The following is a 14,972-nucleotide window of genomic DNA, read 5'->3' as shown; positions in this document are numbered from 1 at the left end:
GAACTAGGCCGGGAAGCAAAACAATATGCTTCAAACAGTAACCATGTAGCAAAACAATATGCTTCAAACAGTAACCATGCTACAAACACTACAGAGATTACTGATTAAGTTTAATAAGTTACAAAGTCTTATGACTGCAGCAGAAACACAGCTGATAAAAAGTCATATAATTACAAAACAAGCTTTAATAATCAGTGGATTAGGAGAATTACTAATTGTGATATCGGAGATTGTATTCAGCAATCTTCTCCCACGATTTGAGACTCTTATCTTTGTAGTCAATTTTGTACAGTGCAAGTTTAGTTATGGGGAAGCTCATTCTAGTAATGCTCTCATCCAGAATACTAACTTTTTCTTGAGCTCTTGTCCTCTCTTCCTCTGTCAGATTCCCATATAGAAGACTCAAATGTGGCCTAACACCTGTGTAGAACACACAAATCACATTCCACGGAAAGAAAATTAGTGACAAAACTACACAAGCAAAGGCTCGAAGTAATACTTGATTTTGCAGAGTAATAGCATTGGCAAATCTAAAATATACTGTCTAAATACTCAGCAAGAATTAATTGGTTTACATTAAATGATCGAGCAACTGATAACTTCTATATATGTTATCGTATGATTTAGAGGACAAGGTATAGAAATAAACTTCATAACTTGGGTTCAGCATCAGATTTAAGGGAAGCGTTGTGATTCAAGAAGCCATGGGTAAAAAAAATATCATCCGAGTTCAAACTATAACCAACATCCCGGCTCTAAGGTAACGAAAAAGAACTTTCAAGTTTCAAGTATAACAAGAAGATTATCAATATTCTTTAGTATGTCCCAAAGTACAATAACAAATTGATTGGGGATGAAGTTCCATTATCATCCTAACAAAAACAAATTAATTATCATAGTTTCACAATGGAGTAGTGTTCTTAGATTTCTTAAGCAAAAACAAGATTAAAAAGCATAGTTATTAATATGCCAGTAGTGCCCTTCAATTCATACAATCGTATGTTCAGTTTTGAACAACTTTAGTTAACTCAAGACTTTAGAAAGAATATAAGCCAAGATAGAACCACCTCCCCCCTCAAAAGGCTATGTTTTTCATTCCTTCACATTCGCACATTTGTTAGAAACTAAAACATTACTAAACACCAACTGCAGTACTCCACAATGAAAAGAACTTACCGCTCTGGAAACCAAAACAACTTCCGCAAAATCCAGTTGCTCTCCATAACTGAGAGATAGAAAAAGGAAAAATTATATGTATCGGAGTAAATAATTGCATATAAGAAATATGATGTTTCACCAACAAGAAGTTTCACAGATATAACTTTTAAGTAACAAAAATCGTGCACATTGTGCAGTTTTATATATCCAAAGACAAAATGACACTGACAAATACATACAAATCAAATCAAACAACAAAAGATTAAAATGATATGAGGAAGTGGAAAACTGAATACCTTACTGGACTCATGTTCATTTTGAAATGAGGAATCAATGAGGAGCGAAACACACTGGTAATAGAAACTCCTAATTACCAAGCGGTTAACTATAGCTTTGTACCCGGAAGGAACACAAGACTGAAGAGATCTAAACTTATTAAGCACCTCTGCGTGTGTCATTCGAATAGACCCTACAACGGTAATATGTGGTTCAATCTCCGGACCACCAAACTCCGACCTAAGGCCCTGAATCACCTTCCTTACCTTGAGACACACATCATCTGGCAGTATCGCCCATACCGAATAGGAATGCCATTCATTGTCTATTATACTTGACGGAAAAGAAGAGTGCTCCAAAAGAGAAGAGCCAGCCTATAAAATAGCAGGTAACATCTGTAAATTTGTGAAGTGCTACATCTCTGATGAACTAGAGATAAGTTTATTTATACATAGTTATTGATGCATATTTTTGTCAAGGACTTGAATAGAAAACATAGTGAGAACTTACATTGGTATAACGATCGGTGTTCTTCAGCTCGTTGCCTCCCAAAATTGAAACTATACTGTAATTGTCATAGACAACAGTCGCAGAATCATCTTGCATGCTTTCAATGGGAAGATACTTGAGCCTTTTGGTGCTGAGGTTATAAGAGAATATGCGTCCCTTTGTGTCCTTTGTGTCCGCCATAAGGATCTCATCGCTCTTCAAAAATGCCAATGGCTTTTCAATGAGATCGAAAGATATGTGTTTAGTCCAACGGCTCTTTGGACCATCAAAATCATCCATCACCCATATCCCAAAAGAAGAACCGGAGAATGAATTACCATTTCGCATTCCAAAAAGAGCAACTGATTCATTCCACACTAGAAGGCGCATATTAAAACAAAGTACATTAGGATCATATAGACTATCCGGTAACAGCATATCATGAAACACCTCATCAGCCATATCAAACAAAATGATAATGTTCCTAATGAACTCGTCAGTCATCGCATCAAACAAAAGTATTTCCTTGTGCAGCTCACGTCCAAGCCAATAACACATTCCCTTGAAGTACACTTGGAAGCGGTCAGGAAGAAGGATAGTGGATTGTGTTTCCAAAGAGAAGGTCTTCATCTCTCTCCAAGAATTGGAACTCAAGGTGTATATAGCTGTTTTCGGAGGAAGATTAATATTATATCCATCAGCAGGATGTTCTACACCAGGAAATCCAATGTTAACAACTTTGTAGTCATTAGACCTAGGATCAAAGCCAAATCCTAAATTATCCATGTAATCACGGTGTATACTAATGGGAACATCTTTAGGCCAACCCGGCAACGGCGATCCAACTATTTCTGGAGAATCAGGAAGGTATGGTTGAAGGGGAAGAAGCTTAAAGTCATGAATTGCTGGGTTCCATAAAATCACCTCACCGGAAAGGGCTGCAACTAGACAGACAATCCCATTACAGTGGCCAACAATATGAAGTGATGAGCCTTGAGTCTTTAAACTCAAACAAGGAGGAATGTCAATGTCCTCTACCCCCGAAACAAAACTATGTTCATCATCGCCACCATCATTATCAATATCAATATCAACATTGTTGCGAAATTTAAGCAATGAGAATACCTTCTGAGTCTGATCGCCATTGTTGTCTTCATGGAGTAAACGTTTCAAAAGGACGCAAGGAGTACAGCGATTGTTTTGCTTGGAAATGGAGAAGTGCTTAGCCACAAACCTGGGATCGGTGATCAGAGCATACCACCTTTTAGAAACACACTTGAATCGCATAAGAGATTTGGGAGGCAGAGTTGATAGGATTTGTTCCACAACATCTTCAATGTCTTTGTGAACCTCCCTCATATTCACGTCTTCTATCTGCAATTACACAGACAAAAATGACACCCAGGTCAGAAGATCGAGTTCATAGTTAATATTGATCATACGAAATCATAAATTAAATAAAAGAGCTTCAGAGTTCAGAATTACCTGAGTCCTTGACAGAGGTGGACAAGTAAAAGAAGAATGTGACTGACAGTGATGAAACGGGAGAGTTGAAATTTGGGATTAAGAATTGAGACCGAGATGGGATGATGACAGTGAAAGTAGACTAGGAGATGGGATGATCAGAGTGTTTGACTAGGGATTCTATATATTGTCCTCTGGTTATGAGTTTCTGTAGCAACAGAGGAATTTCTAGGTTCCGAAATTACCTGTAAAATTTCCGCAGTGAAAAGTTAAAAAAGAACTCTGCCCAAATTCGAGATTAATTCAATATTAGTGAAGAAAAGAAAAACCTAAATGGTAATTTTCTCTTATATTTGTGATTAATTTCATTTAATCACCAAAATGCTGAAACAGATACGGTACAAACAAACCTTTCATTCGTGGGTTTGACTGCTATACACATTTGTATAGTTTACATCAAGTTGTGAACCGTCCAATTGTTTAACAATTCAAAATTCAAGATGATCGACAGTTCACTGCATGTTATACACATATGTATAGCAGAAATCCCTTTCGTTTAGTTCCGCATCAGATTGTGATCTACGATTATATTTGGGGCAATGGATTAGGATGACCTGATTGGGCACTGATTAGCTAACAATTGATCCTAAGAGAGGAAAATGGGATTTTACCCTTTGTTTACCAATGGATAATTTCACCCACATATTCACCCCTCGTTTGGCCAGCCAATCAGATCGTGAAACATGGATTATCACTGGAAAAATCAGGTTTACGTGTTTTTTGCTAACTCACACACAGTTTCACACTTTCACACAATGCTTGTTCTTGACCTTATGATAAACATGAGCAAAACTACAAGAGCGTAGAGTTGGCTCCTTACAAATATAAATTTAATTTGTCTTGACATCATTCTATGAATATGTCACCGTCCATTCATATGACAGCATACTATAAATGCAAAAGAAAAAGATCTGTCATTTCACCTTGAACTGAATACATGAACACATATATACATTTTCTTTTGAACATAAGATGTTAGAGAAAATTAAATCACATTACGTCAATCCAATAAAGCCTCTTTCACTTGAGACAATTGTTAGACTCTTATGGTCGACAATTGAGACATTCATACTGAGGCTTTATTGGGGCCATTGACTTGAGATTGGGGTGTTATAGGGATGTATTTATGATTATGTTATGTACAGATTTGACAAAACAAATTGGATATTGATTCTCCTTTTTTGAATTTCATAGATTGTTTATAATTTCCTCCACAGGCAACAAAAAAAAAAGTCACATCAATGTCCAAACTGTGCCTATTCCACCACCATAATCAAGGGTTAAATTAAATAAATCCTTAAATTTCAAAGCCACGTTTACTTATATGGAATGAAATTAAAAAGTGAGGGAATAATTTCGATAAAGGAGAATTCCAGCGTTTACTTACATATAATAGAATTGAAATGAGTGTGGGTCACACCTCATAATAAGGAATCGATTCCTTGACAACCCTGAATTATAATACCAAGGGGGGGTGGATTAAGAATGGTGTCATAAAGAATGAACTTTTATACCGAAAATACTCTCTTTAATTTTATTATGCTAATAATATTGAAGAATTTGTTTAAGGTGCTAATAATTTCATTTTTTTTTCTTAAAGGCTTCTTTTTTATATGCTAATAATATACTATTTGTGGAAGTTATTTAATTTTTTTATTTATAAAATTGCTTGCTTGATTTAAATATAATATTACTAAAATGTATAAAAGTATGATGCATGCCTTAATTTTGTTGTTCAACCCTTGCAACTTGTGGTTTGAGATACACCCAATATGCTAGTACTAGGTCCAAATGATTTTTGATAAATCATGGTAGAGGAGAGTTTATGCAAGGATGAGATTGCAATATAACCACGTAGCCTCTATATTATATTATTAATATATAATCACATGATTACAATCAATACACTGAATCAAAATAGTTCATGTGGTTTGTTTATTATACATCATTTATCAACTCAGACAATCAAAATGATAAACAAAACTAGATCAACATATAGAAAAAAATTGTGTTGAGAGTGATCGAAAAGTGTACATTTTTTTCATGGGTATATTAGTAATTAATTACATTCTTATTATAATTTCATGTGGTAAGTAATCAGCTCAATGAAATTGAAATATCCATATACTATTACATTCCGTCTCTCATTCCTTACGTCTTTCATTCATGATAAATTCAATTCCAATCAAGTAAACGTGTAATTGGAGTATGAAATGAAACTGATGTATCTAAAATACTCATCTCCTAACTTACTAATGAAGCCCCTTGTTTGTTTCTCATCCTATTTAGAAGAGATGGGAACTCAATATGATCACAAGTTTCTCATCCTAGACGGGAACTTAATATAATCACAAGTTCAAATACTACTGCAGATTCTTTCGTGACCTCGGGTGCTTATTTATACCTGGTTGTTTGTTCCACAGTATTCATCACATACATAATCCATCATATTCACCCAAACAGAGTTGTGTTACTGTGTTAGTAACATGGGCATCATCCAACTTACTGTCCTGCTGCTTCTCTCTGCGTGCGGTGCAGCTGCGGCGAACCTCTACGATTACATGCTGCCAAAACAAGATGAAGAGCTTAGTATTTGAACCCGAGGTCACGAAAGAATCTGCATTATTTCAACCTTCGAGCATCGACAACTTTTATAGATCAAAAGCTGTGTAGCAGCAGTAGTTCGACTACCTCTTTAGCTTGATTTGAATTTTAATTATGATCTACACTTGGGAATCTTTTACAGGTGCCGATTACAATATGAGCTGTCATGTGTAGATATCAAGAGCGGGGTTGCTAGAACCTAGAAGTAGAAATTGTAGGGCTGCTTCAAATACTCTGGTTTGGGAAGCAATCTGGTATCTGAATGTTGCAAACAAAACAATGCTTGTTCTTGACCTTCTGATAAACATGAAGAAAACTACAAGAGCGTAGAGTTGGCTCTCTACAAATATAAATTTCATTTGTCTTGACATCATTCTATGAATATGTCACCGTCCATTCATATGATAGCATACTATAAATGCATAAGAAGAAGAAGAAGATCTGTCATTTCACCTTGAACTGAGAATATATGAACACATATATACATTTTCTTTTGAACATAAGATATTAGAGAAAATTAATCGCATTACGTCAATCCATGTTAAGGAGTACTCCACCTCCCGGCTGTTTTATCCAAGTGGACACTTTAGGTGTAGGCGTTCTCAGTGATGATTGAGCTACATAGACCTTGAGTCTCAATAGAACCCAAGTGAGAGGGCCAATGGGGACACTGTACTTTCTGTTTAGACTCTTATGGTTGATAGTTTTTGTTTAGACTTTAGACTTTTGTGGTCGACAATTGAGACATTCATACCGAGGTTTCATTGGGGCCATTGGCTTGATATTGGGGTAATAGGGATGTATTTATGATTATGAGATGTACAGATTTGACAAAACAAATTGGATATTAATTAAACTATCAAAGTCCAAACTCTGTCTATTCCACCACCATAAACCCTTTGTTTCTCATCCTACTTAGAAGAGACGGGAACTCAATATGATCACAAGTTTCTCATCCTAGACGGGAACTTAATATAATCACAAGTTCAAATACTAAGCTCTTCGTTTTAATTTATTTCAACCTTCGAGCATCGACAACTTGCTGTGTAGCAGCAGTAGTTCGACTACCTCTTTAGCTTGATTTGAATTTTAATTATGATCTACACTCGGGAATCTTTTACATTCCTGCCGATTACAATATGAGTTGTCATGTGTAGATATCAAGAGCGGGGTTGCTAGAACCTAGAAGTAGACATTGTAGGGCTGCTTCAAATACTCTGGTTTGGGAAGCAATCTGGTATCTGAATGTTGCAAACAAAACAAAAGTTGTTTCGGGGAGTGCTTGCCACGAAACAATGGTCCAATGCTTGTGGTCTTATGCAAAGGCAAAGAAACTCTGGAAGCATGAAGCATCCCTGGGTGTTTATAAAGTTTCGCATCAGCTAGCTTTCATCGACCTGTTTCGTTTTGCTCTGATGTCTACAAAGGACGAACTACAGCTCTTTGGGTGGCATGGCTGATATGAAGAAATAGAAACGGCTTTAGGCATCAGAAAGAAGGGGTTGAAGCCAGCAGCTGGTTGGTTATTAACCTATTAGTAATGCCAAAAGAATGGCTGGACGTCTATCTGGGAAGAAAGGATACCTGATCAAAATCGCACTACGCCAGATCAAATGAAAGGCTTCCGATCAAACTGGAAAGCAGTCTCCACCAAATGGACCGGGTTGAAACTTAATGCCACGCTGCTACAGCCTACGGATGGTGAGCAAGGAGTTTCAGAGTGTAGGCATGGTCTTGAGAGATGGAGTGGGGCGACTCAAGTTTAGAGTGTAGGCATGGTCTTAAGAGATGGAGATGGGGCGACTCAAGTTTGCAGCTCAAGTAATATCAGGTAACCTCGTATTCTAGGAGTTGTAGTATTAGTCCTGGAGAGTGACATATCTAATGTCACCCTCGCCTTGCACAAAACAGGATTGGACTCCACCTTTAGAGCCATTTCTGATGAGATTCGTAAGTTGACGCAGGAATTTATAGCATTAAAGTGAAGGGAAATAGAAGATACATGTAATGATAAAAACTTTTTGAATCAGGGAGGGTGCTACTTTTCTTTTCCGATAAGACAAAAAAAAAAAAAAAAAAAAAAAAAACAAAAAGAAACTACAACGTAAAACGACAAAAACCTCTCTGGCTCTATGTACACCCCCTTCCCTGCTCATCCAAGTAAAGCGCTAGGGAAGCAGAATGGGTTGGGCAATGAAACCAAACCTCCATCTTTTACTTGCTCTAATATCAAGCAAGACTTTTGACGAGGCCTTATAGCCCCAATAAACATTGTAATTGACCATACTTAATAATAGAAGTTGAGTTTATTATTATGATAAAAAAAAATTTTAAAAAGAAGAAGAAAGAATTCAACCTTGATCAACATGATGGAATAAAATAAGGTAACTGCAAATCTTTAAAAACACCAACACTTTGATCTGTCAAAATAATTCTAGACTGTTTATAATTTCCTACACAGAAATAAAGGTCACATCTCTATGACATGTTCTTGCTTCTTACTAATATCAAAACTGTCTATTCCACCAACTTAAGATCAGGGGTTCAATGCAAGGTCAACGAAAAAGCCTAATTCACAGAAATCCTCAGATTTTGAGTGTAAAATGAAACTCATGTTTCTAAGAACTCACCTCCAAAACCTGCTAATGAAGCCCTTTGTTTCTTTCTTCATCCTATTTAGAAGAGATGGGAACTCGATATGATCATAGGCCAGGTCTAGAACAATCGGATTGCGAGGAATTGTTTGGAACGGAGGAGGAAAAGCTTCAATCCGCGTACCACTTCTCACATTTGAATCTCCAACAGCAGATTCATAGACCTCAAGTTTCTCAAGGAGGAATTTCTCCTGCATATAAGGTCAAGGATAACCCAAAAAAGAAGAAACATGTAAGATACTGTATGAAAATTAGACCCTGGCAAACTTTGCTACATATTTGAGCAGAATCACATAGGTGCTCATCGTGCAAAATTATCTAGATTTAAGGTACTTTATTAAGAGTATCAATGCTTAGGAGTCTGACAACCTAGACAAGATGCTAGCTTGAATATCTATAGAGAAGCCTAATTGTAACAAAAAAGGAAAAAGGCCTGGCCAATCCAAGCTGGGTTACCTAGAATTAGGAACAAGACCTTTTATAGTACCAGAATCCAGATTCAACTAGACCCAGTACACAAACCATGCCACATGGACCGAATATTGCTTTAAATTGAATAATTAGCAGAACACAAGATAACCTAGGCCAGTCCTACAAAACTATGGTGGTTCAGGATAGCATTTGTTCACGTCCTGACAAGAGGAAAAGCATAATCTGTACCTTCGTGTCAACTCCAGATATATGAACATTAGAAATTTGTTTTGAGAGATTTTCAGGGGCCTTCAACACCTCCATGATTCCCGTTGCATGCTCTATACAACTGTTAGATCTGCATTCATCGCACAATAGCTTCAACTCTTTGGTCACCACCTGTTAAGATGAGAAGGGAAGAACAAATAAAAAGTTATTAGTTCATCTTGGTTTATCAATAAAATATGGCATATGGTTTGATAATGTCACCAAATGAACAAAGTTAGCTTGAAAGGACCTTTGTGTTTCCCCATTTACATGGGTTATCAGAGGCCTATAAAATAAACAGAGAACTAATGCTGGACTACTAGACAGCTGAAAAATACCAATTTAAAAGGAAGCCCAGACATATTTACCACATGTTCCTGCAAATTTAATGCCTAAAAAATAAAAAGCCTACACTAATACACACCTGATCGGCATTATCAACAGCTTGGAATTTTTGTAGGGCATCCTCGGCAAGACTGCGAGCACGGCAAAACAATGCATATGCTTCCACCCTCTTACCAGCCAAACTATATGATCTACCTAAAAAGAAACACCTGCCAAAAAGTTGGGCGACTATAAATTGACAAAACAGTATGACATTCTTTGACACCAAATAAAATGCAGACCCTTGGTTGATGAGTAAGAAGCAGGGGCAAACTAACAAGCATGAAATTGTAGATGAAACAGTGAACTCTTGCCATTCTTAGCTCTTGTACGGGCCATAAAGAAAAAGGAAAAGAAAAAGAAAGAGAAGAGAAGAAAAAACCTTTCGGCTCGGAAAGCCAAACTTTTAAGCTCCAATTCTGCAATAAATGCATCTTCCTCTGGTGTTTTATGTCGCCCCGAACTGACTAAATCTAAAAGATCAGCTGTATTCTGCCAATAGTAGAAAAAATTACATAAGATCAAGTATTGTTAACATGAGATATCAGCACCAAAAAAACTTAGCAATATAAAATAGAGATAACCGACCTGTAATAGGAGATCGTATAAGCGGACAAGCTCTTCTGGCTTAGTAGCTCTCTCGTTTTTGTCATCTCGTCGCTTGGTCAGTTTGCTCTTTGCAATGCTAACCAAAAGTTGGTTCCGCTCAATGGTCCGTTGTCCTAATACAGCACCAACAGCTTTATCAAGGCCACTCAAGTCATCTTTTACATTTTCAGAACTACTTGCACTGACCTACATACAAAATAATGATGAGCCACATGGCCAAAAAAAACAAAAATCCTATATCAAATGGATAAAAGAAAAACAGAATATAATATACTTTAGCACTGTAGCTTACACACCAAATCACTGCGAATGCAGCTCCTTGCCTCATGGTATGCAGTGAAAATTTTGTCAAAAACGGCTAGTCTTTTCTCAGTAGGGAGTGAATTAGCTGATGAACCAAGTATATCTTTCTCCAAATCTTGAGCTGAAAAAGTTTGTCATCCAAACAAAATTTGAATCAATATTGGGATTCTACCGAGCAGAAAGAAAGAAGAAGCTTCACAAAATGAATCATTAACCAATTTTTCATCCGAATGAAATAAACTTCTTAGGTTGCATACCAAAAATGTTTACGATTACTCTAGTGAAATGAAGTAGTCTTCATATGAATTTTTAACCAGTATCCGATTCTGGCTATAAATTTGTATCAGAACATTATCTAAACAACATGACAGTTTACTATTTAAATGAAGAGTTCATTTTTGTGGTTCTCGGATCCATTATATTGTTTCAGTAAATCTGACAGTCTTTTCAGCTAACTTTCTTATGTCAAATAAAACTCCAAAGTATAACTAATTGATCCACGTATACAGACAGATCGTATGAATATCAAGATATATCAATTCCTTAATGTCATCTATGAACTGAAGAAAGATAATTGAAACGGATAAGATAAAAGCTGTCGTATTGGAGTTCTACTAAAGAGATTACTGACCTTTCAATATGGAAACCCGAGTTTTTGCATTAGAAATTGGAAATCTATGACCTAGCCAATCAAATTCTGTCATGGAGGCAGCCTGTTGAGATCTTGCCTCATCCATGACAGCCTGCAAATAATTTCATTAGTAATAAAACAACAAGAAGCCTCTAAGACAGATCAAAGAATGAAAAAGCATCACAGCTACTAGTACACAACTGACAAATTATTATACCTCCAGTTTAGCCTTAAATAGGTCCAAAGCAGGTCCTTCCATTTCACCAATATGTAGAAGTTCAGAGCCTTGTAGATTTGACTCTCCAACCTTGTGTAGACAGTACCGGATACTAGGTTCTAATTCCTCAACACGCTCACGGCATAAAACTTGATTCTCCAGGTCTCCATATTTTGCAAGTTCCTCATAAACCGCCCTAAAACATAACTACAAAGTTAACCAAACTATATTCACTGACCAAAAGAATGATCAACTCTGTACATACATACCCAAAATCCTGTTAGTGCTCATAAAGAATTGTAGTACTGTAGGCTCAATCTGAAATAATATCTCAGATTTTCTTTCTTTCTGGTGATCTTTTTAGATGTTAAATCTTTATATTTACCCTAGTTCAAATATGGGGACACACATTCTAAGAAAATAGGTAAGACTTTCTACAAGGGAAAAATTTAGAGGACCTTCTGAAGGAGTAATTAGAAGGTTAGAGCTCTCATCATATGACAGGAAAGATATGACGACATTGCATTATTTGAGGCACAGTAGTAGTGTTCTGTTTTTTCATACTTTTAGGTGTGACTTGCTTATCAAAGAGACATTGAAACGCTTCCAATAAAAGCAGCAAGAAAATTCACCAATATCAATGTATATAACATGAGACAAAAATGCACCTGGCACTTTTAAAGTTCAGTAATGCTGTGTCCCAATTTCGATCTTGTTCAAACAACAGGTTCCCTTTCATAAAGGAGGCATAAGCCTGCATAGTGACTTTAAAAGTTAGCAAGGTAATAAGAAAAGGTATGTCTTTTGGAAATAATTTATCTGAAGTCCATTTAAATCATAAGTTAAGCACACCACATATCCATAAACAGTTTCATGTGGGACATCCGGAAACATCATGTTATGAGATCTATAAATAAAACAATATCTATAAATTAAGGACATGACATGATGACCATGTACAACTCAAAACAACATTGATGTACCTCTGCTTCTAAGGAAGTTCTGGAATCTCCCTTGATTGCAGACAACTGTGCAAAAAGAGTAGCCCATTTTACTGCCTTCCTCAGCCTACCAATCAGATAGATTCGTTGACGAGCATTTGGACCATCGAGAACTTGCCTTTTTTCCATGGCATGGCTCCAAGCCCTCTCTGCCGTATATAGAACAACATGGAGAAACCTATGAAAAGCCAAGATTGAAACTGTTAAGGACAAAACTAAAAGCAGTTGTTATTTACGGATATGCTAGTGAAGTAATGTAACTAGAAGACTCACACAAGTACACTTAGTGATCCTAACTAAATGCCTCAACTGAAGAAAAGCAAGAACAACTGATGGTATGCCACAACTATTCAGCACAAGATCGGTTCATGCAATTAGACAAACAAAACGTATTACAAAAAGGACGCACCTCACTTCAGTGACAGTTGATTCGGTTATTGCTCGGCGGTTGTACTTGCCGCGGCCGTGAGTGAACTTCAATGACTTGTACAGCCTCCTCAACCTTGCAGTGCAATACCTCCTGCAAAAATATACAAAAAAAAAAAACAATCACAACATACTGAACCTAATACTCAATTCCACTAAACAATCACAACAATTCCGATTTCGCAACGCAGACAAACACACATCATCACCAAAACAACAGTCTCATCAAGCAAAAACTGAACCAAACACAACCAAAACATACCGATAACGAGTGTAATCCCCGTGGCGCAATCCATGTTGCATCTGAGCAGATTTCAACAGCTGTAAAACTGTAACAACCGAATATCAACAAGTCGTACAGAAATTCGATAAGAAATATCAATCGAGCAACGAAGATAACGAAATCGGAAAGCAACGGATCGGGAAACGAACCGTTGATGGAGAATTTAGGACCGATCTGATCGGAGGTGTTGGCCTTCGGATTGTCGATCTCCATAGCCAACGTCGTCTGGTTCTGGTTCTGGCTATCTTTCCCCATCTCGAATATCCTTCATTAACAAATGACAACGAAACTGATTAGTGGAAAGCACAGGGGAAACAATACTGCGTCGTTTTGGCAGGCGGGAAATGCAAGAGACGACGGAGATTTTGGCGGACGGAAAACGTACCTAAGATTGCTCCGGCGGCGGTTTCGCAGTGATCTCTACTAGCTTTCGGCTTTGGACCTTGGTCTCTTATATTTCTATCCAATTTCTTTAAACATATTCATATACGTTACCAATTTACCAAAGTTAATGTTATTAAACACTCCATTTTATTTAATTTTATTTACAAATTTACTGTTTAAATTTATTTCATGTATAATTTTTATTATAGATAAAATGTGTTAATAATATAAAATGGTGTGTTAATAACACTAACCATTTACCAATACAGTTTTCTCATCTTGTATCTTCGTCTGAGAGCAAACCCTAAGAGCGGCGACTTCCACTCCAAAACCCATCTCGGTCGGGGCCGGCCTCTGGGCTTTGGCGACGTTGAGTTGTGGCTGCCGGACGAGATCTATAAACTGCCAAGTAAGTTTCTTCTATGGTTTTTAGCTTAAGGTTTGAGCAAAGGGATCTCGGCTTGCAGGCTTGTGCAAGGAAGGTGGTTGTCTCTTCCAACCTTTGAATTGCAGCGGCGGCACGATTTCGCCTGAAGTTTTTGGTTCTTGGTGTATGCGACAAAGCTAGTCCGATTGGGGCAGACTGATCAAAGGGGAGTCGTGGCTTGCAGTCATGGTGAGGAAGATGGTGGATCTATCTTGTTCGGAGGCTAATGGCGTGGATGGAGGATTTTGTGGCTTCGCGGTGGTCATGGTCGACGGTGTTCAAGGTAAAGGGTTTTGGTGGATGCAGGTTGGGTCACCCTTTGTTTGGGCAGGTCTAAGTATTTCGATAGTCTATTGACAGTCATTCCTTTTATTAGGAACTTAAGCCTTTGTGTGTCTAATTGTTATGGTTTGTTATCATAGTCTAATTAGGTTCACTTTTGAAATAAGTGAACGAGATTTGTAATGAATTGTGCTAGCATGTTAAATCTTTAACTTGCACAAACGTTTGACAAGGCAGGGCATGTATCCGCACCATTTTGGCTTCTGATTAATAAAATTTACCGCTCAGCTTTTTATCAAAAATATAGTTTTTTTATTGTTCGCCTAGGCTGGCAGAGTTGGGCCTGTCTTTATACTTGGGCATGTATAGCTTGAATAAGGGCCCAATAGTCGTGAGCCGCGACTTACGAAAAACAAGCAAAATTATATGAAATTTGTGTATACCCACGGTGGTACAAGTATACGGTGTAATTTTGATTTTTCATGTATAAAGATCGTATATATTTGTATTACATGGCATATAATCTGAACACTCTAAAAATTGTCCATCATATCAAACTTTAAAGAGTGTGAATCTCATTAGATAAGTTGTTACTACTAGACCAATTAAGTGTTGGTCCAACACTAATTTTTTCCTTCTCTG

General features: G+C 37.1%; 2 protein-coding genes across 2 annotated transcripts; both read right to left on the bottom strand.

Moving 5' to 3' along the window:
• Positions 1-211: 211 nt before the first annotated feature.
• On the bottom strand, positions 212-3,282 carry LOC101311372 (F-box/kelch-repeat protein At3g06240-like). Its single transcript, XM_004298479.1, has 4 exons — positions 1,945-3,282; positions 1,533-1,808; positions 1,177-1,225; positions 212-420 (listed from the first exon to the last, which is right to left on the bottom strand). The coding sequence occupies exons 1-4, from the start codon at positions 3,280-3,282 to the stop codon at positions 212-214; spliced, it is 1,872 nt and encodes a 623-aa protein (XP_004298527.1).
• Positions 3,283-5,848: 2,566 nt separating this feature from the next.
• Positions 5,849-13,690, bottom strand: LOC101310984 (signal recognition particle 68 kDa protein-like). Its single transcript, XM_004297443.1, has 15 exons — positions 13,623-13,690; positions 13,387-13,502; positions 13,217-13,283; positions 12,938-13,048; positions 12,511-12,706; positions 12,196-12,281; positions 11,528-11,723; positions 11,311-11,422; positions 10,673-10,800; positions 10,356-10,562; positions 10,150-10,259; positions 9,808-9,937; positions 9,366-9,515; positions 8,682-8,896; positions 5,849-6,011 (listed from the first exon to the last, which is right to left on the bottom strand). The coding sequence occupies exons 2-15, from the start codon at positions 13,490-13,492 to the stop codon at positions 6,005-6,007; spliced, it is 1,821 nt and encodes a 606-aa protein (XP_004297491.1). The 5' UTR covers positions 13,493-13,502; positions 13,623-13,690; the 3' UTR covers positions 5,849-6,004.
• Positions 13,691-14,972: the final 1,282 nt, after the last annotated feature.

The sequence above is a fragment of the Fragaria vesca genome, linkage group LG4 (genome assembly GCF_000184155.1).
Source record: "Fragaria vesca subsp. vesca linkage group LG4, FraVesHawaii_1.0, whole genome shotgun sequence".
Lineage (NCBI taxonomy): Eukaryota > Viridiplantae > Streptophyta > Magnoliopsida > Rosales > Rosaceae > Fragaria > Fragaria vesca.
Note: the sequence above shows the minus strand (reverse complement) of the source record. Positions and strands in the feature narration are given on the sequence as shown.

Bases quoted from the DNA above. Each gene is read 5' to 3' on its own strand.
- LOC101311372 (XM_004298479.1), bottom strand. From the start codon at position 3,282: ATGAGGGAGGTTCACAAAGACATTGAAGATGTTGTGGAACAAATCCTA. The intron at 1,809-1,944 runs GTAAGTTCTCAC...GCTATTTTATAG, and splicing joins ACACCGATCGTTATACCAAT to GCTGGCTCTTCTCTTTTGGA. The intron at 421-1,176 runs GTAAGTTCTTTT...TGTTCTACACAG, and splicing joins TTGTTTTGGTTTCCAGAGCG to GTGTTAGGCCACATTTGAGT.
- LOC101310984 (XM_004297443.1), bottom strand. From the start codon at position 13,492: ATGGGGAAAGATAGCCAGAACCAGAACCAGACGACGTTGGCTATGGAG. The intron at 13,284-13,386 runs GTTCGTTTCCCG...CGGTTGTTACAG, and splicing joins TCCTAAATTCTCCATCAACG to TTTTACAGCTGTTGAAATCT. The intron at 9,516-9,807 runs GTGTGTATTAGT...TCATCTTAACAG, and splicing joins CTGTTGATAATGCCGATCAG to GTGGTGACCAAAGAGTTGAA.